General features: G+C 30.8%; 1 protein-coding gene across 9 annotated transcripts in view; it reads right to left on the bottom strand.

The window, feature by feature from the left end:
- LOC143053859 (ATP-dependent 6-phosphofructokinase-like) overlaps positions 1 to 21,503 on the bottom strand; it is a 38,752-nt gene that overhangs the window by 12,160 nt on the left and 5,089 nt on the right. For 3 of the 9 annotated variants that reach the window (XM_076226649.1, XM_076226650.1, XM_076226651.1), the window contains exons 2-13: positions 19,836 to 19,909; positions 18,830 to 18,907; positions 18,192 to 18,381; positions 16,072 to 16,282; positions 14,448 to 14,556; positions 13,276 to 13,371; positions 12,683 to 12,775; positions 10,993 to 11,118; positions 9,451 to 9,515; positions 7,625 to 7,715; positions 7,218 to 7,364; positions 2,980 to 3,003 (exon numbers count right to left, since the gene is read on the bottom strand). In XM_076226649.1, coding sequence (XP_076082764.1) covers positions 2,980 to 3,003; positions 7,218 to 7,364; positions 7,625 to 7,715; positions 9,451 to 9,515; positions 10,993 to 11,118; positions 12,683 to 12,775; positions 13,276 to 13,371; positions 14,448 to 14,556; positions 16,072 to 16,282; positions 18,192 to 18,381; positions 18,830 to 18,907; positions 19,836 to 19,909 — 1,304 coding nt within the window. Of the gene's footprint in view, positions 1 to 1,412; positions 1,434 to 2,029; positions 2,051 to 2,979; positions 3,004 to 7,217; positions 7,365 to 7,624; positions 7,716 to 9,450; positions 9,516 to 10,992; positions 11,119 to 12,682; positions 12,776 to 13,275; positions 13,372 to 14,447; positions 14,557 to 16,071; positions 16,283 to 18,191; positions 18,382 to 18,829; positions 18,908 to 19,835; positions 19,910 to 21,503 lie in introns of all 9 variants that reach the window. The other 6 variants (XM_076226657.1, XM_076226655.1, XM_076226656.1 and 3 more) reach the window with 3 other exon arrangements.

Below are 21,503 nucleotides of genomic sequence, written 5' to 3'. Positions count from 1 at the left end.
AAAGTTTATTGGTCATATTATACTCCTAGACATTTTCGGAAAAGTTACACTCCAAAATGTATACAGGACCTACAATTAATTTTAGATACAATGACTTTACTACTGCATGGACTATATAGTTCATCAACATCATCTACAAAATTCCATAGCCTGTCAACTCTGAGGTTGTGAATTCAAACTCTGATACAACACTGTGTGTTCCAATCATAATTGACTTGGATTGGACTAATTAATACAGCTACATCACAATAAATTGATTTCTATTTTCTATCTATTATATCTATTCCAGTTGGGTTGTGAACCGTTCTGTTTTGAATCATTAATTATTAATAACTTTGAATCTTATCTTGAAATTACAAAGAGAAAATTTTGAACTACAACTAAAGAAACACCTTTTGTGTCACTTATTTTTTTACTCTCCAATTAATAACAAACAAAAGTATTATATCCCTGTCAAAAATATACCATATATATTGCAAATGCCTTTTCAATATCTAATATGGAAATTGAAAAGGCAAACTATTTAAAAAGCATATATAAGAGTAGAGAAAAGTTCCCATGATTTAAACTTAAACACCTTGAATTCTGGACTCTTTCAAGATGTTCATGTTTTGAGAAAGAAAGGTTGTCAATTTTGTCAAAGCAGTTTTTCACAAAACACACAATAATACAGATTTTTCTTTTACTAATGGGATACTCATGTCTGTTGTTAATCATATGAAAGGAAGTTCTTTCCCTTGAAATATATACTACATTTTATTTCAATATTAGCAAGATAGGCATTTATCCATGCATTAATGTATTAGCACAACAGCTATACAGTGGAATAAGAAAAATATCTAATAAAATAATAGTCAGGATCAAAATAATAAGTATGAAGTCTTAAAAATTGAATATTATATTATAAATTTGACTTTTCTGAAGAATTGCAGCAGTTGAAAGCTGTCAACTTCCCAAAACTTAACAAGAGTTATAAAGCTCATAATAATTAGCTAGATTATTTGAATTTATTTGATTTTATTAACTTGATTTGGCCAATTATTCATATTCATAAATGATATCCAACAAAAATAACAAACCCTATTAAAACTTACATTCTCGATGAAGAATATTCAATTTAAAATTCTATATTCCATGTGTAATTTATTATAATGTTGTTTTTAAAAGCTCACTAGAGCTAATGTGTTACTTTGTTTACTATGTATAGCAATAGATAAAATTTTAATTTGATTTGATTTGATTTAATAATTGTTAATTTGAACTTATCCTTACAAAAATTCTTGGAAAAACTTGTGTAGAAATTTAAAATCACATTAGTATGGAAGTCTTCATTGTAAACTCTAAACCAAAGAAAATTGTGTGAAAAATGTAAGCGCTAAAAAGCTTAAGATTGAAGTTATGAAAAATCTTACCGGTTCTACTGCCCTTAAAATCTAATAAAAAATTCAACAAACAAAATTACTTGCACATGCACCATAATATAATCCAATCTAAGGTAACTGACACTAGCAAACTACATATAGCTAAACCATTGCACAGATTATAGAGATCTACAAATAATAAACAAAGGGAGACAACAAATAATTGTGAAATATCTAGTTATTTCCCTTTCATTCTAAACAAAGAAAGACATCAAATAATTGTGAAATATCTAGTTCTTTCCCTTTTAGTCCTAAACATAAGGTTTTAAAATAACATATAACAGATTTGAATATGACATTATCAAATTTAAACATTTTTCAAATTTTTTACTAAGGATCTCTATAATTTTGCAATAATTCTTCAAAAATATGCCTTCTGATTACATGGAAATTCATGTCACAAATTTTGTATATTTTGTGTTATCAGTTCTTTCTTGCCTAGATTGAAAACACCTTCACATGATTTTTTTGTCTTCTCAATATATAAGGATAATCATCCACTGCTTTTTTTTTAAATTTTAGACTTTGATGCAAAAAAAATATCAAAATGTGTGACCTGAATATAACGCATGGGTGAACACTGGAGATTAGTTATATTAGTTCCTTACCGGATCCACAATTTGTGTCATCTATGTTTCAAATACAAGACAATATATTATACCTTCCGTCCCAGACACAAAATAAATCTTTTTCACTAAACCCTCTTACTGTTTAGCACCGCAAATGTAATTTTCATCCAATTTCAGCTTTTGAAAGCAAATAAAGTTTTTTCTCTTTCAATAAACTAAAATTAATTTAAGGATTTGGGTATTCTTGTAAAATCTATAAGACAATAAGATAATTAAATAAACTCATCATAGATACCAGGACTAAATTTATAAGACTTTCCTTGAAAACCATAGACATGTGGTTCTTCCACCAGGAGTGAAATCTCCCCATTTTTAAGCCCTCTTCTGTCCCTCCCATCAAAAATCAATATCCTCTGATTTTTTCAATATGTTCCTACTTCCAACACAAAATAAAATATATATAGTAAAAAAGCAAGAATGTTATTTCAGCAATTTTTAATACCAAAAATGTCAGTTAAACCAAAATAAATAAATTGTAAATTGTAAATTGTAAATTGTAAATTGTAAACTGTAAATTGATTTGATAAAATTGGATGAAATTATAGCACTTGCACCACAATACAATTATAAACAGAAACACAACAAAGACTTATTAATAAAATTGGTTCAAGCTCTCTGCAAATTTTTCTTATTGTACTTAGCTCAACATGATCAACAATAAACAAGACACAATTCTCCATACATTGAATCCAATAATAAAAAAATAGAAATTTTGAACACGAAAGTTGCATTTCTATGCATGTTTTAGATGTTTCTCTTTTGAAGTAGGACAAAGGAGCAGTAATTGCAAATGCAAACACATTTTAACAGTAATACACATCTTGAAGCATTTTTTCACATGGTTTTACATTTTATGAGAATTGTGCCCAGTTTTCTATATTTCATTTCAAGCTAAGTTAAGAAGACACAGAGATCTGTAGATTACAAACCATTTCAAAAATGTTCTGGTGACTCTATAAAAACGTGTAATTAAAATAATTGAATTGCCTGGTACAAACATTGTATATACTGTAAAAGTTTCAAATTATTTAAAAGTAAAATGTATCTGCAGGAACTGTTCCTGAGCACTGGGTTCATCCTATGTTTTTATACTGCAACTAGTTGTACTTATTTCCTAAATATAGTAACACAACTACATCTTGTGCAATATCAATTTCTTCATGGATGTCTTTTTCCACAATCAGAGGTTCATTAAGGGATGAAAATAAGTTTGAAATTTGTGTTACATTTTAAATAGCTATCAATGTTTTAATTTAGTTGCAGTATAAAAACAATATAAGGTCAATATCAGAAAAATATGAACTTTTTTGTTCGGAACAGCTCGGTAAAACCTTGCCCTTCCCTAGTTTCTCAGCCTCATACAAAAAAGTGTATATCTTTCTGACATTGACCTAATATTGCATATTTCTAGGGTTTCTGCTTCTGCCAAATAAATGTACAATTAGCAAACTGATTATACTGCCATGGGTATGCTTTGCATACAGAACCACCTGGTTCCCCATTGGTTTTCTGTTTATCCATTTTTAGATCTGTGTAGTGCTTTTAGTAACTGTTGTTTGTCAGTTCATCTTTTTATTAACTTTGTTTTTTTTACAATTTAAATAACATTCCCCATTTCCTTTCTCAATTGTATTTTGTCTGTCTTTCTTTTTTTATTCCCCCCTTCCCCCCCCCCATGAAATATTGTGATGCTTCTTAGATATATGTAGCTATTAATTGAGGTATATTAAAACAAATAGGGAAAGCAAATTCACAAAAGACGACACAAATATTATGAGGAAATTGCAAGGAATAAATTCTATTAATGATTCTAAATAAAGGGTGAACATTTTTGTTATTTCTTTTAACATGTACCAGGTGTGTTTGAATATCAATGCAAAACACATCCAAAATTTACTGCATTGTTATTATAGTAAAAGTTTTGCAAAAAACAAATCATCTGGTAAATTGTTAAAGACAAGTTTTTGCTCTGCAAAACTTTCTAGTCTTATTAACTTTACAGGAACATGATCAGTAAGCAATGCACAATTATTGATATTCTATTTTTTTGTAAAAAAAGAAAATTTGTTTTAAAACTGAAAATAATGACAAATTCACTCTATATAAGAATTTGTTCGTTTAAAAAAAATCAACGTAAATATAGGTTCAGATGGAATGGAAATCAACCATGTCTAACCGCTCGTTATTCAAAGTATAGGCCAAGAGAAAGTAGATTTTTTACAGATTCTGAGAAAAGTGTGAAAAACATATTTGTTGATCAAAGATTATTAATGTATGTTTAGGCAAACAAAAGGACAAGGTGATTTCAATATAGAAAGTTTTTAAATTTTAATATTCCTATATACACCTTTCAGATAGGCTATCTATCACTTGAATACGAGTTCCACAGAATAAGGAAGGCCTTAACATTCTTAATATTCACATACCCAACACCACAAATTCCCAGATAATGATTTTTAACACTGTAGTTGCTTCTTAATACAAAAAAAATGATTTCAAAAATGAATAAAATAAATTATACTGAGAGATGCTCTGAATAAATGAATGTTCAGCTTGCACAAAAAAAATCACTATACAACTTAATGCAATAACTTTCAAAAACACACTATAAAATGCACAATGCATGAATAGAAAATTTAAATGCTTCTTTTACAAATAATAGAAATATATAAAATAAGTTAGGGGTGCAATAAATGCTCAATTAATCAATAAACAAATACAGTATTATTTCAACTATTCTATGAATATATACAAACCGGCCCATACAAACCAGTATATAAACAAACCAATCCTCAGCCAAAGGGAACCCTTAATGATAAACCACCCTGTAATTCAGATATGCTTTTCTGCACTGGAATGAATTTTGAAAAAAATGCTTTCTGCAAAAAAGCTTTTCTACACTGGAATGTAATTTGCAAAAAAAATAACTTTTACACACTGGAAATTTTGTTGGCAAAATTTTTTTTTTGCAATTGGTAAAGCTTCAAATTTGCATAATTTCAAAAATTAGCTTGTGAACTTTATATAAAATTTAAAAATAAACACTTGTCAACACTTTTTTTTTAATCAAACATGAATGATAAATGTTCATGTAAAACAGACAGTTGAAATTCATGCATCAAAACAGTTAAATATTGCATTTGATTTTTTTTTTCTGTTTAAATTTTCACATCTGGTTTTTGTGGCGTTATTCAAGTTCAAATCTGTGTCCTGAAAAGTAGCACCCATGCAATTGTGTATTAATTTTATTTTTATCTTTATACCAGGACTTCTAATGATTGACCCAGCTATCAGTGAGCTAAGCTCTTAGCAGATCCAAAATTAAACAGCAGGAACAGGTTGGCAGGTCCTTAAATAAACCCATGAACTTTCCAAGCTGGAAAAAGCCTCCAACAAAACAAAACAAAAACATGCCAATTACTTATACAAGTACCTTGCACAAGGCCTAAATAAATATAAAGAACAAAAGTTGAAAATTCCTTTCAATTTTTTTTAATTTGAAATGATAATTTTTAATGACTTAAAAAGTCTGTTACCTTTATTCTTAATAGGGTCGTATCAAGCCAAAACAGCCTTAACTCAAATGGTTTTTCCCCAAATTCATGTAAAAAACAAGAATGTGTCCATAGTACACGAATGCCCCACTCACACTATCATTTTCTATGTTCAGTGGACCGTGAAATTGGGGTCAAAACTTTAATTTGGAATTAAAATTAGAAAGATCATATCATAGGGAACATGTGTACTAAGTTTCAAGTTGATGTAACTTTAACTTCATCAAAAACTACCTTGACCAAAAACTTTAACCTGAACTTCGCACTATCATTTTCTATGTTCAGTGGACCATGAAATTGGGGTCAAAACTATAATTTGGCATTAAAATTAGAAAGATCATATCATGGGGAACAAGTGTGCTAAGTTTCAAGTTGATTGGACTTCAACTTCTTCAAAAACTACCTTGACCAAAAACTTTAACCTGAAGCAGATGGACGAACGGAGGCACAGACCAGAAAACATAATGCCCCTCTACTATCGTAGGTGGGGCATAAAAACGAGGAAGGCAGCAAGAGATTGGATTTTAAAGAAATTCAAATAAGTTAATAAAAAATTTCTGAATAAATAATAAGCCCTACTATTTGGTCTCTAACTTTATAAAAATGCTACAAATCTTCCAACAAATTAAATCTTTTTAAACGTAAAATAGCATATTTAATGCAAACATTTTTATAAATCAAATTATACATAAGAAACAGTCTCCTTCTCAAAAAGCATTTGAATAACTTCCTTTGCTTGGAGACCTTTAGTTGGGTTAAGTTTGTTAGAAAATATATCCTAGTCAGCTTTATCTAACTAGAGGTTCTCAAGAGCCTGTGTTGCTCACCTGTTACTGTATTTACAGTATTTTTCTTAAAATTACCAATTCAGGGGCAGCAACCCAACAATGGGTTGTCCAATTCATCTGAAAATTTCAGTGCAGTTTGATCTTGACCTGATAATCAATTTTACCCCCTGTCAGATTTGCTCTAAATGCTTTGGTTTTTGAGTTATAAGCCAAAAACTGCATTTTACCCCTGTGTTCTATTTTTAGCCATGGCTGCCATCTTCGTTTGATGGCCAGGTCATCAGACACATTTTTAAACTAGATACCCCAAGGATGATTGTGGCCAAGTTTGGTTAAATTTGGCCCAGTAGTTTCAGAGGAGAAGATTTTTGTAAAAGTTTACGGACGACGGATGCCAAGTGATGAGAAAAGCTCACTTGACCTTTCAGGTCAGGTGAGCTAAAAATACCATATTCCTGTGAGTAAAACAATTTTGGACCAAGTATAACATTGGACCCCTCCAGAATATTGTAATTTTCAATATCTTAACTAAATACAACAAGCTTTAAACTATCTTTTTTCTTAAAGGTAAAAAGACTAAAATTTCAAACGTAATGTTGTCTTTTAATCAACTTCCTGTGATAAAGAGATATTTCATAAATAAAAACAAAATTCTATCTAGACATTTGTTACATAAAATACTATTCAGAATATGAAGTATAAAACACAACAAAAGTATTCAATTTACATCTATACAAGTACTAACTATAGTTAAATACAAATTGTACTATTTAGCAATTGGTTATAAAAAGTTATCTCCCTTCTCAAAGTTTCCGCTATACTTACATCACCATAAAGAAGACCATCAAATGAATCATGGATACCTAGTACAGTGTATCCCTTCGTCAGAGCAAATCTGACAAAAGATCTGACAGCTGCATTGGCTCCACAAGCTGGGGCTCCAATATTCATAACGGCTAACTTTTTACCACTCTGAAAAAAGGTCATAAAATTGGAGCCAAAGTCTCTGATACAATATTAATTAATCATTTAAATCATAAAAATCATTCATGAAGGTCACTAAACATGATGAATTCACTCACAAAAGAGATTACCCTATTGATTTAAATGTTTTTAGATCTTAAACTAAACATGAAAGGCAATAAGAAGTTGAAGGAAACACCATTTCTTTTAAACTTAGCAAACTGTATTAATGGCTAATAGTAAATTGTAACTCTTCTTTTTTAACTTACTGAGCACACTTGACCAGTGGGATCACACATTACTTTGGGTGGCCGAAGTTTACTTAGCCTTAAGTATGTTGCTAAATTGTTCTGGAAACTCCTAAAATACAAAATAAAGTATCTTTAAAATCTTAAAATGCCAAATCTTCTTGTTGGCTCTCATGTACAATAGATAATTCTTTAAATTTATTGCATTTGTAGGTTTGTTTTGTATTCAACCTTATTAATAAGATTTATAATTCAGGAGCCAGTGGTAGTCATTTATACTGAATATCATATTTGCTTTTCAAATCAGGCTGTTAGTTTTATAGTTTGAGTTTTTTAAAAGTTGTCATTTAGGGGCTGCTTATAGCTTTTATCATTGTTGAAGGCTGTGCAGTGACCTATAGTTGTTAATGTCTAGATGTCTTTTGTTCTCTGGTGAAGAGTTGTCTAATTAGCAATCATATCACATCTCCTTATTTCATTATATTCTTATAATCATATGCTAGAACACACCCGCGAAAATTGCGGGAATTTAGAGCTTGGTTGAAAGTATGTATACTGTTGTAGGGAGAAATTTTGTAAAAGATTTTGTGTCTGGAGAATTTCAGTAAAAGAGTTCATGTCTGGAGATTTTCAGAAAAAGGTATCAAAATGCATAGGTACTTGGAAACAGTTTCAGCCCTAATCCTTGTTTCCAAAGTCCGTTAATTTTTTTCTGTTAAATTCCATTATTTTCGTGTTTCTGTATGCTATGAATATATAAATAAATTGTATTTGCTATTAACTGTCAATTTCAAGTTTCTTCTCATAGGCTATCACTGCTATATTATAGAGAGAGTCTCTATCAACCCGATATATATTGTGCTGTCCCCGAGTACTCTTTAATATGAAATTTATGTGCAAGTTTAAAACCGGAAGTCCTATTCACTTAAAAACGATATTGCAGACATTTTAAGCTTGGTTGAACGTACTATGTTCTCTCTTTTAGGAAGAATTTTTGTAAAAGATTTTATGTCTGGAGAATTTAAGAAATGATATCAAAAGTCATATAGGTACACAGAGACAGGACAATATTTTTAAGCCCTCTCTTTCTTTTCCGTTATCATTTTGTTTTCAGTTATATTCCATTATTTTCGTGTTTCTGTATACTATGAACAGAGACATATAATACATCCTATGTCTCTGCTAAGAACATTCGTATCCATATCATAAATATTAAAGTGTATTTTAATTTTCTATCAACTATCAATTCTAAGTCTCTTCTCCTTGGCGATCACTGCTATATTATATAGATTGTCTATATATATATTATAGTAGTATTTTAATCATAGTATACTGTACATGCAGATAAACACAAAAATAATTGTCCTGTCCCTGTTCAAGTACTCAAAAAAATTATGTGTAGTTAAACCGAGGTATAATAGTAGTGGTTCTAACGATCTAAAAAACCACAATATGGACAACACTCTGATTGGCCTATTTATTTTCATTTTTGTTATCCATCATACGATTGGTTCTCAATGTTAAAACCGGTAGTCATGTCTGACATAAAAGTCGGTCTGATGACGGAATGAATATCCGGACGCCTTTATTTTCGTTTTTCTCCCGAAATAACCCAAACTGAATAGTCATAAGAATGGATGACAAATGCGACTATGCATGGTACCTATAGGACACAGAGACATGATGATCAATTTATTGTGGGAGAAAGAGAAGCAACACACAAAATAAGGTCTTCTCATTTAATAGTATAGATTGTCATAAAAAATGTGAAATCATGGGACTATCCATATCTTTAATGTACTGTTACCTCAAGTTGTTCTAAGATCCAATCATCAAATCATACTTACTTTCCTCTTAACCTCACAGCTTCCTGGAAATTCTTTTTATTCATAGCTTCCTGTACACTTTTTGTCTGAAATTATAGAAATTATTGTGAACAACAACATAAAAAAACAAGAACAAATACAAGTGACTCCCTGTGGTTTATATACTTATGGAAAATCATAATGGACAAGCAACTGTCAATATTACACAGATGCCCCATTTGCTCTATCATTTTCTATGTTCAATGGACAGTGAAATTGGGGTCAATAACTACATTGACCAAAAATTTAACCTAAAGCGGGACAGACGAAAGAAAGAACGGACACAACCAGAAAACATAAACTATTGCAGCTGGGGCATAAAAATCAAATTGTATACATTTGGCAAGGAGCTGATATTTTCTTCAATGATACTTTAATACCAAACTATTTCAAATAATTACGTGTGCCTACAAATTTCAGACATTTCAAATTATTTCCAAAATAATCAGAACAAGAATGTGTCCATAGTACACGGATGGCTACTCGTACTATCATTTTTCATGTTCAGTGGACCGTGAAATTGGGGTCAAAAATATAATTTGGCATTTAAATTAGAAAGATCATATCATAGGGAACATGTGCACTTAGTTTCAAGTTGATTGGACATCAACTTTATCAAAAACTACCTAGACCAAAAATTTAACCAGAAGCAGGACACACAAAGGAACAAAAGGACGAACGACCAGAAAACATAATGACCCTTTACTATCGTAATGGGGCATAAAAATCAAAATGTATACATTAGGCAAGGAGCTGATATTTTTCTAAATGATACTTTAATACCAAACTATTTCAAATAATTACTAGTGCCTACAAATTTCAGACATTTCAAATTGTTTCCAAAATAATCAGAAAAATTACTTTAACAAAAAGAATGTTGATGAGTAATGGATGTTAAAGCATCATCTTACAAACCATGCTCATATCAAAGTTGAATTAAAACTTCAAAAAGCGTTGATTTGTAGTTCCAGAGATAAACACATTGAAAATTATATACATGGCTTTTATATGTAAGAATATTACTGAATTCAGTAAAGGGGAAAATTTCTTATAAAATCTGAAAATGCATCACAAAGTATTTTTCAGAATTTCTGATCTGTGGTTCTTGAGCAAAACTGGACAAAAATTTATGGGAGGAATAAACGATGGGGTACATGTATATCTCGTCAAACCCACCTTTTTTTCATATCAAACATCCAAACTGCTACTCTGAAGCATCTTGTGCTTTGTAGAAGAAGATAATTATACATTGTTGTTGATCATCTCAACGAGATGGATTTTCTCGCTTGAGCCGGCAAAAGGGAGAAAAGCAATCAAGTTGAGATGACCAATGATAATCTGTTTATCACTATTTTACCTATGACAGCTTTGTCAATTTCATGCCAATTTCATTAGCAATGCCACATGCCTACTTAAGTTTCTAGCAATTATTTTCAATCTCAAGGGAGTAGCATGATATGAAAAATTATCACAAAAAAAGATCAAAGGAAAAATGCACAAAACAGCAATAATAAAAAGTCTTACCCTTTCAACACATTCCATTAAAGGAACTCTGACTGTCTGGTTGCCATCTAAAGACACAACACATGCTGGTGTATCAGGCTTGGCATCCATCAGGGCAAGTACAGCCTCAGCTCCCATTCTGGCTCCCTGCAAAATTTTGAAACAGTTTACAATTGCAAAACTGACATTCTCACACAATTAATTGCATTCAAAATTTTGATTTAATGATATCATATATACATGATATATGAAATTATTTCTTTGTCAAACTTTATATCATTCTGAAAAAGGAGTAGGTCTGGTAAGGACCAATTTTGGCCTCAAATTTCAGGTTTATCTGACGAAAGATTTTGACCACTTTTCAAACACTTAAGTGTCTATTTCATTTGAATCAATTAGTTTGTGTGAAAGATTTTAACTGATTTAGTCTGACATTAAAAAAACGACCCGATTCAAGCTCAAATATGAAAAATCTACCAAATATGCCAAACTTGTCACTTTTCAGATGGTTTTTGTCAAAAATGAAAGTGGCCGCATCCGTGTTCATCCTCAACCTTTATATATGTTATGTATTATCATAAAATACAACTTACATTTCAATATCAAGGATGAACACGAATGCGGCCACTTTTGTTTGACACGAAAACTGTCTAAAATTTAACTAAAATGCTAGAATTGTGAATATTTCAGTAATTTAGCATGACTTAATGGTGCTAGTACCCGACATATGTGCATTGTATTGTCGAAAACAGCTCATATTTATGTAGTAGAAGCATTCTACTGTCCAATAAATAACAAAAAGTTTACATTTTAACAATTTTGTAAAACTACTATATTTTTGGGCCAAAAAGGGGTCTTACTGGACCTACTCCTTTACCTTTTTTCCAGAAAAAAAATAGCTTTGATGTTTGACTGCTATGGTGCCAAAGGAAACGCAAGGTGTCCCTGAATTTTCCAAGTATGAAATATTATTAAAAAAAAAAAGAAATTGCATTAGAAAGAAAGTAACTATATCATTTTAAACCCGCCTCACTATAAATGTGGTTTTCTGTCACAAATATTTCATTTACCTAGCTCCACTTTCCAAATTAAATCAACTCAATTGGTGGACTAAAGTAAATTTCTATGTTATTTTGACTCGGTTGAATAGTTGTCTCATCAGTAATCATACCACATCTTCTTAGGCCAAATAAAAAAGTATGCGTGGTTCCAGTTAGATCTGAAAAAAAGTTAGGGTAGGTAGGTAGGTAGGGATTTTTTTTATTTTATGGGTTTTTTTTACATCGAGTCTATGGGAGCAACATTCTGACTTTAACAGTGCTTAATGAAAAATGACAATAAAATCTTTAGGTAGGCTATTTTTAAGCCGAAAAAAGTAGGGACGGTAGGGTTACTGGAACCACTCATATATTTTTATTTGGCCTTATTATAGTTACAAATACAGTCATTACAGTACTAAAAGTCTAAATAAAAATATAATAAAATAATAAAATTTCCAACAGCACTAATTTTTAAACTTTTTTAAGAGGATGTTGAAGTTCACAATTAACATATACAATGTAGTTCATTAGTGTTGAATGAAAAATGAAAGCTTAAAATTACTTGCAAGATATTATACAGTTCATAATCAACTTAAAAACATTTTTTTTTTTTAAATCAAATATATAATATATAAATCACATAGTGAATTATGAATTTTTCATGAACAAACCAGAATTCTGTCAAAAGCTGTTGGTTTTCCTCCTCGTTGTACATGGCCAAGAACAGTAACTCTTGTATCATACTTCAACTCGTTTGTAATAAGCTACAAGAGAAAAATGATGACATATGAAGAAGATAATAACTTTAAACTTCAATGATCCCGTCCTTAAGGTTTCATAAGGATTTACATGTACCTCACCAAGTTTGTGCTATTCTTTCTTCTTTTTTTTAATAATGTTTGGTTTTTTTTTTTCTTTGTTGAAATTATGTATGCAAGCTTATATCATTGCAAACCTGATACTGTTGCATTTTTGTCACATTAATAAAAACATTGCATTAATTTCTGAATTTACAGTATATCAAAATATCACGTTGAAAGATCATATCATAGTGAAAATGTGTACTATGTTTCCAGTTGATTTGACTTCAACTTCATTAATTACTACCTTGACCAAAAACTTTAACCTGAAGCGGAACAGACGACCGAACAAACAAAGGAACGGACACTCAGACCAGAAAACATAATGCCCCTCTACTATCGTAGGAGGGCCTTGGGGATAAAAATACATTTCACATTGTCCTTGTATAAAATAATTTACATACATCTTTAACCATATTGGCAGTAATTGGATTGCCTTCAATATCAATTGCACCTTCTGCTATGATGACTATGTTCAAACGCAGGCCCATCTCTCTTTCCTACAATATAAATAATAAAATACACATTTTTGGGTATGAGTTGGAGAATAAAAAATATCCCATACCCTATTACAACAAATGCAATAATACGCAAAATAGATGTTTTTATGTCAGACTATAACTATGTCATGTAATATTTCAATAACTCAATACATAATTTAAGGTAGATTCATGGTATACCTAGATTCATGGTTCGCCGTCTTGGATTGTACAATCACAGTACAAATTCGGTCTAGTTATTTGACTAAATCTGCAAATTTGGAGACAGATTTGCAATTCAATGATTAGACTGTTTATTTATATAAAGAAAACTTGTTAATTTATTGTTTTAGTCAAAACATTTTAACAAATATCAAATATTTTGGTTTTTAAGATCATTGTTTTCAAATGAGCCATTTAAGGGAAGATAACTCTTTCAGCACAAAATTTATACTGGGCTAATAGGGAATTTTTTTTTTTTTACTTGTAGCAAGAAAACAAGTTCGGTGACACTATGTTTTCTTTTTATTTTCTTAAAACATATTATGAAACCTATCTTCTCACAATTTATTTTAAAATTCTATCTCATAGAATTTTTTTATGCACACTAATGTGTTTTTTCATAAACAAACTAACCAAATTTAGTCAATTTTCAACGACTCATAGCTTGAAAAATAGCACGGTGACCTATACTTTTTTTTTTACATTTTTGACAAAAGCATAGAAAAATCTTCATTTTGGCAAATTATAAGAAAATTCTGTCTCAAAAAATATATACATATGATCTACCTTAAATACATTGACTTGAACAGATGGGTTGCTACAAAATGAATTAATCCTGCAAGAACTAACAACACAACAGCAATTCTTTTAATATTATTAACTATTCGATCCCAAACTATGCCTACTATACCTATTTCAAAACTAAGAAACATTAATTTTTTGTATTTTTCTTAATATTTGAATTCTTGGTTAACCTTTAACCAAGAAACTCATAAAAACTTAACTGATACATGTTATATGCTGAGTAAAAATATAATCCACATTAACAGCGCTATTAAAATGACTTATGTTCTTCAGCAATATTAAATACTTACAGCTGACAGTTTTTTACATAGTGTTTTCTCCCAACCCTTATCTGGAGGACATTCTGGAATTAATACCCAGTCAGCTTCTGTAGCCAAAGCAGCAACTAAGGCTAAGTACCTATCAAAATAAAACAAATACAGTCGAACCACGTTGTGTCGAAGTCGAAGGGACCGGACCAAAGTATTCGACTCATCCGAGGTTCGACTCATCCACGGTCAAGTGTGTCGTCATAAATTTTGAATGCATGAAATACGGCATGAGATTTGTGTAAACTAGATACAATGAACAGTGTGCCTTTTCCATTCAATCTCCATTTTTGGTCCTTCGTAATAATTAAAAACACAAGTACAGATACAAATCATGCACAAATAAAATCAATAGTCTACACAAATAGTTACAAAGGTCAGTCGCTATAAATTATGAAATCATGTGCGGCACGAAATAAGTTCTGAATGGTCTCTGGTGAGGTTGATTGCTTTTACATTAAATTATCATGAATTTATTATAATTGTCCTAATCCTTTTATCTATTGTAATTAATGAGTTTTAAATCTAACTATTCATTTAATCTCGGCTTCGGTCATTTAAATTTGTTTCGTTTTTATCTCAGGTGAAAAATGTTCAACACACTAACATTCCGCTTGAACGATCAACAAAGTTGTTAATTAGCGGCAACCATAAACATGTCATTTTAACTGTTATACAAACAAGTATGTTTACTCAGCTTTGATCTCTTTTGAAAATGATTAGTTGACATAAGAAATACATCCGACTTAAAAAATTTTCATCATGATCATTAGGTCTGCATCTTTCGAAAATTCTTACTTTCGAAGTTCAAGACATCGGGGTCAATTTCATTAATTTTACTTCGACGGGACTATAAAATTTACTCAACTTAACCGAGTATTCGAATCAACCAAGTTCGACTCATCAGAGGTAATTATGCATTGATCAAACGGGAATTTTACCAGGACCGCAAAATTACTTTGACTCATCCGAGTTTTCGACACAACCGAGTTTGACACAACGAGGTCGACTGTATACTAATTAATAATATCCTATGACTAGTTTAAAAGGTCGACTATCTGTAAATTACATTGTTTCATGTCAAGACATCCCAAAAATGCAACCAATATTTGTTTTTCATACAGGATTCTTTTATATATTTTTAAAAGTATTCTGTTATAAAGAAATTGATTGGAGATAGATGTGAAAATGCATCATATGATATAACATGCTCACATAAAGTTGGATGACAAATTTCTGAAAGCTCCGATTTGTAGTTCAAATGAATAATGAAAGCTATATTGTTTAAGGACAGGGTGAGCATATGGAGGAAAACCAACCAAAGGACAGATTGTCAGACAGTTTTTGTGCTTAACCACAAGTCCACCAGCACTGGCTTGTAAAAATGTTTTTGGGCCTTTAAAACCCTCTCTACGGAATCTATCTGAAATATTTGTAAAATTTGGCTTTCAGCCTGTAGATTCAAAATTTATTGTGAATTTTGAGAGGAAAAAATTGTATACTCCTCCATTAATTAGAGCAAGAGTATAATGATATAGTAGCTTTCATGTCTAACAGCAATTATTTGCTATATATTATTACTTATCATTTTTTTAATGCCACCTACCCACAGTGCCTACCCATAACTTCTAATACAAAAGCTCTTTGATGGCTTGATGCAGTGGTTGAGATAGAATCGACTGATTCTATGATTCTGTGTAGTGCCGAGTCTGTCCCAATGGTCATGTCTGTGCCACAGAAATCATTATCAATAGATCCTACCATTCCAACTATGTTTATGGAACTGCAACTTTTTCTTTGTTCATCTGTTATTCTGTCTGTATAAAGATCATTTATTTTTTTTAATATTGTAAGTTTTTCAACTAAGGGCTATTCCAGAAAAAAATGTATGGGGGGATTGGAAGGCACTTTTTGTCAGCACCTGCCACTCAAACAATTGTTATTGAGACTTATAGTGCATTATAGTGTGAAAAGTTGTTCTGATACCCATCACCCATGTATTATTAATATAATGTGCCTTCCAACCCCCTCATACATTTTTTTCTGGAATAGCCCTTAAGGTTTTCAAAGCTTAAAATTTTACTTGAAAAGGAGACATTATTTATATCAAAATACAGTCCTGTCTAGCATTTGATCAGATAGTCATGCCAAATATATTTCAACAAAACGATTTTTGTTGGTCTGAAACCAAAATGAATTTTATAATTTACTTGTAGTATGTCTTGTATTTCAAATATTTGTGAGAATTTCAGGCAAAACCTTAAATGTCGCAGCTTTTAATTGTAATGTTTTATTTAATCAGTACAATTATCTCTACTCCCTTGATTTAATTACCTAAATATAAGTTAAAATACTTTATAATAGGTATTTAGGTTTATAATTACTATTATTTTGCAATCTCCATTTTTGACCTAAAACCTGATGTGAAGAGAAACAAATATTGCTATTGAAATCAGATTTTTGGGACTTTTATTAAGGTCATGTATTGGGATTAACCTTCTTTATATATGTTCAACCTGAAATCAAATTTTCAGAAAATTTTTGAATTTTAACAAAAAGTCAAATGAAAGAAGGTTATTCGAAATTTTAAATTATTACAGTGTGTGAAACCTTTTTTTCTTGGAACTCGCCAAATTGGCAAGCAGATTTTCAATTCAACTCGCCAAATTGAAATCCCACTTGCCAGCTTGGCGAGTGTCTAAATTTTTTCACTTGACACCTTATTCAGACGTTATTATATCATAAGTATTCAACATTTTTAGAAATAGCTCCAAACTGTTACCATAACTAATGCATTTTCAATATTTATGCTATGAGAAAAACAAATATTGTATTCTATGTACACTGTAAAGATTATTTTGCTGATCTTTTCCTTCCTTTTATGTTATATTTAAGATAGATCAATTAGCAATGTACATGTACAACCTAAAGATTATTTTGTTTACTTTTCATTTAAAAACTGAATTAATAATCATATTTAGCATCTTACTTTTCCATTGATGCTGTTCATTTAAAAATTCATATCATAATTAAGTTTTTATTTACAGTTTATAAGAAAATTTACTCTTAGTTCAATCTTCAAAACACATTTTATATTGCCAAAAGGAAAATGATAGTAAACTTGTCTATCTGTAAAACACAGTTTGATTAGTTTAGATTTTTCATACACCTGTCATCTAGCCAATAATATGTATCATCTGGGTCCTAGTTTATACAGCAGTCAAGGATAACAGTATAGAATTTGCGGGGAAAATGTTATTGTTACGATCTTTTTGATGGCTTGATTCAAAGTCGCCACAGAAGAGCTACTCGCCACAAGGGCGAGCTCTATTCAGGCCATTCATTAGGAGGCGGTACCAGGTACTTTTACCCTACTATGCTATTGACAAGTACCGCCAAAATGTAGGAATTTTTATATAAGATATTCATGGAATAAATTGAAAAGTACCACCTAGAAAAGTGGAAAGTACCAGTCAACATGAAAGATAATGAAAGCCCTGTCTATTGAACCTGGACTCGCCAAATACGATTCTTACTCGCATTTGACGAGTTGGCGAGCGATGGTTTCACACACTGTTATTACTATTTTTGAGGGCTTGTATGTAGACTTTGGCAAAACCACAAAATTAATTATCTGCAAAAATACAAAATTCCCTTGATTGACCAAAAATAATTGAATCCACAGTATTTTCCATCACATTATTCATGATCACATGACTTTTGTACCTGTTGCTTTAAGTTCATCCAGTAGACTATTCCATTCCTGTCTGAATAAGTTAGCACCAGTCAAACTACCATCTCCGCCAATCACTACCAGATTTGTTATGTTTTTATCTATAAGATTCTTGGCAGCCTTCAACCTTCCCTCTCTTTGACGGAAATCAGCACATCTGGCACTGCCAATCACAGTTCCACCCTGTTAATTATTCAAATTTTGCATTGTTTAACTTCTATGAAATTGACTTCTTCAATTTGATCTCAAATACAAAGGAAACCTAGAAATATTTATATAATTATTTATACTTTTCATTCTATCCCCCTCCCCATCTTTTTTGTACCTTTGATAACTATTTTGTAAGAGGATAAAGAAGAACCAAAAAAATTACAAAATTATGAAGACCACCACATCAATGTGTAATGACAGCAATTTGTAAAATCATATTTACTTTTACTTTTTATCCAGCATGTCGAAATATTATGCAAAGGACAAATCAATGTTACTGCAAGGGAATACAATAAAGGAGTAGCACAGGGATTGTAGCTACTTTATTCCTTATTCAAATCCCTTTTTGATTTATCTTCATTCTGGATTTAGATACCATGTGTGCATAGGATAAAGTCATGACATGGTGTATTTTCCATACCTTTTGCATAATTCCAGATGAGCTTGCCCAAGAAGCTTCTATAATGTGATCGCCTCCATCAACCATACCCTGGTATCCCTGAAATCAAAGATAGACATTTCATAGATTAAAAAAACTTAAATACACTTAAGGGGGTCTAATTGGGGGGTTCCGATCCCGGATCCCGCTTATTGTTTTGTCAGATTCCCGTATCTGGCTTATGCCATGTACGTAAGCAATTCTCATTTTTTTGTCATTTCCCGGGTCCCGCTAGACCTCATTTTCCGTTTTCACGACACAATAATTTGACTTTCACGTGTCACGCTTACAAAAAATAGACAATCCCGCGTCACGCTTAGACCCCAATGAGACCCACTTAGCAATAGTATTTTTAACTTATTTTTTTTTTAGCTGGTGTGGTGTCTTTTAAAATAAGAATCCTTTTGATAAGTAAACGACTAGTGTATTATTTTATAACACAAATATCCTAGATTTTGATTGGTTGACAGCTTGTGTGCCGACTTTAAACATAAGTATCATTTTGATAAATCAACAGCTAGTGTACTGTCTTATTACACAAATATCCTAGATTTTGATTGGTTGACAGCTTGATTTTCGTAATAAATGGAATTCTCATTTTATTCAAACTTTTTAATTTTTTAGCAACTCTATATCGATATTCTACTGTCCACAAAATTAATCATGTTCAGAAGGGGTGAATATTTTTGTGAGATTATCAATAGAGAAAATGTTTGTCAGATTATTGTGTTATAGGCTGAACTTCAGTCTCTAGATTTTTTATCCTCAACTTGAATTAAACTGGTGATTTAGAGCCTGACATATGATATTGAATAGACCCCATCTACTGTCAGAATTATTGCAAACATCTTGTTGTTGATGGATTGCTTTCTCATTGATTTCCATATATATCAATTTTTTTTTCAAGACTTTACTACTTGAAATCTATATAAAATGATACATCAATTCATATTACTCAATGCACTCTTTGTATTTGAAGTTATTTTACCTCTTTGATGTAGTACACTTTACAACCAAGAAAGCTTCCCATTCTAACCACAGCTCTTACAGCAGAATTCATACCTGTAAAACAATTAAGAATTGAATGCTTTTTTTTTTTTTTTTTTTTTTTTGCTTTTGAATTGTTTTTTGTGGAACCACGTGTTATCATGAATGATAAGTTTTACTGAGTGATGCAATTTGCATTAGGAATAACATGTGATGTGCAGTTAGCCAATCAAATTCTCATTTCCATTCTCAATTTTATTCTTTTTGTAACTTTATTGGGGTGTAAAAGCATTGACCAAAGTACATTTTGTATGAAGCTTGGTAGCGCTCCATTCTAAAAATGTATGCACGTCAACGCTTTTACAACCGTATGAAGTTACAAAAAGAAGCATTCAATACTTATAATTACATTTTTTTAGCTATGATCATGAAAACACGAATTTTATAATTTTTTTATTTAATTCACCTGTGCACTTTTTTGTGGAACCACGCGTGTTATCATGAATGATAAGTTTTATTGAGTGATGCAATTTGCATTAGGAATAACACGTGATGTGCAGTTAGCCAAGCAAAATAAATTCGTTATAATGAAACATACATCTAATGTAATTATATTACATTTAAGGAGGCTCGAGGGTATAAAAATTTCAGAAAAAAATCAAACATTTGTTTTTCATTACAAGTTTTATTTATTTCCTTTTGTAGTTGTTACTTTATCATATGGTACAAAAATCATTCAAAACAATCAATTCGTGTTGGCCCCAGATGACTTTCAAAATGTATACATCATTGAAAAAGTTCCAAATTATCTCCCTTTGGTGGAAAAATGCCATTTTTTGGCCCTAAAATTGAAATATCTTTTTCAAGTCATCAGTGACTAATCTTTTTTAATATAATTTCCATATAAGCTGTACTTAAATTAAATAATTGTAAAATTTTAGAGATTTCTGTAATAAATTTCTTTTTTTTTATTTCGATATTACCTTTATTTCTCCTATTACTTCAACAGAAAAAAACCACCTTTACAAAAATGTATGCTTCTTTTGAAGGCAGATTGTGTGCGCAAATGAATGGTGACCCCACTTTTTTATTTTATTTTTCTATTTAATATAAGATAAAGTTCATTTATAGAAAAATATAGAGAAATCCTATATAAATGATTTAGACCCGCGAACCCCCTTAATTACCTATATGTGATATATACATTTAATCAACCTTATAAATCTTTATCAGGGTGAATGAGAAAACAAAAAGAAATATCTCCTTCAACAACAGAATAAATGTTGTGAAAAGCAAATGAAAAGAAGAACATGTCCATGGTACATGCAATGGATGTCCCACCTTTCATTTACTAGTTTCAGTGGATAAATGAAGACAATTAACACATTTGTATCTTTATTGTGTGATATTTTAAAGCTTTGCAGAAAGAAAACAGTGTAACTGTACTCAATCATAATGATCATCTACTTGGTAAAAAGAAAACGTTTATTTCAACCATGAGAGTTATCTCTCTTTATTCACTAACTTAATCTTATATGGTGACTCTTAAGCATGTTCTATTGTGCTGTACATGTATGTAATTAGTTTAATCAGAGTGAGTGAAAATGTGAAAGATTGGTATGAAAGTGTCATTTTTTAAACCTCAAATGAAGTCAGAATTATTGGTATG

The sequence above is a fragment of the Mytilus galloprovincialis genome, chromosome 12 (genome assembly GCF_965363235.1).
Source record: "Mytilus galloprovincialis chromosome 12, xbMytGall1.hap1.1, whole genome shotgun sequence".
Lineage (NCBI taxonomy): Eukaryota > Metazoa > Mollusca > Bivalvia > Mytilida > Mytilidae > Mytilus > Mytilus galloprovincialis.
The sequence above is the reverse complement of the archived record's forward strand: the minus strand, read 5'-3'. Positions and strand labels throughout refer to the sequence as shown.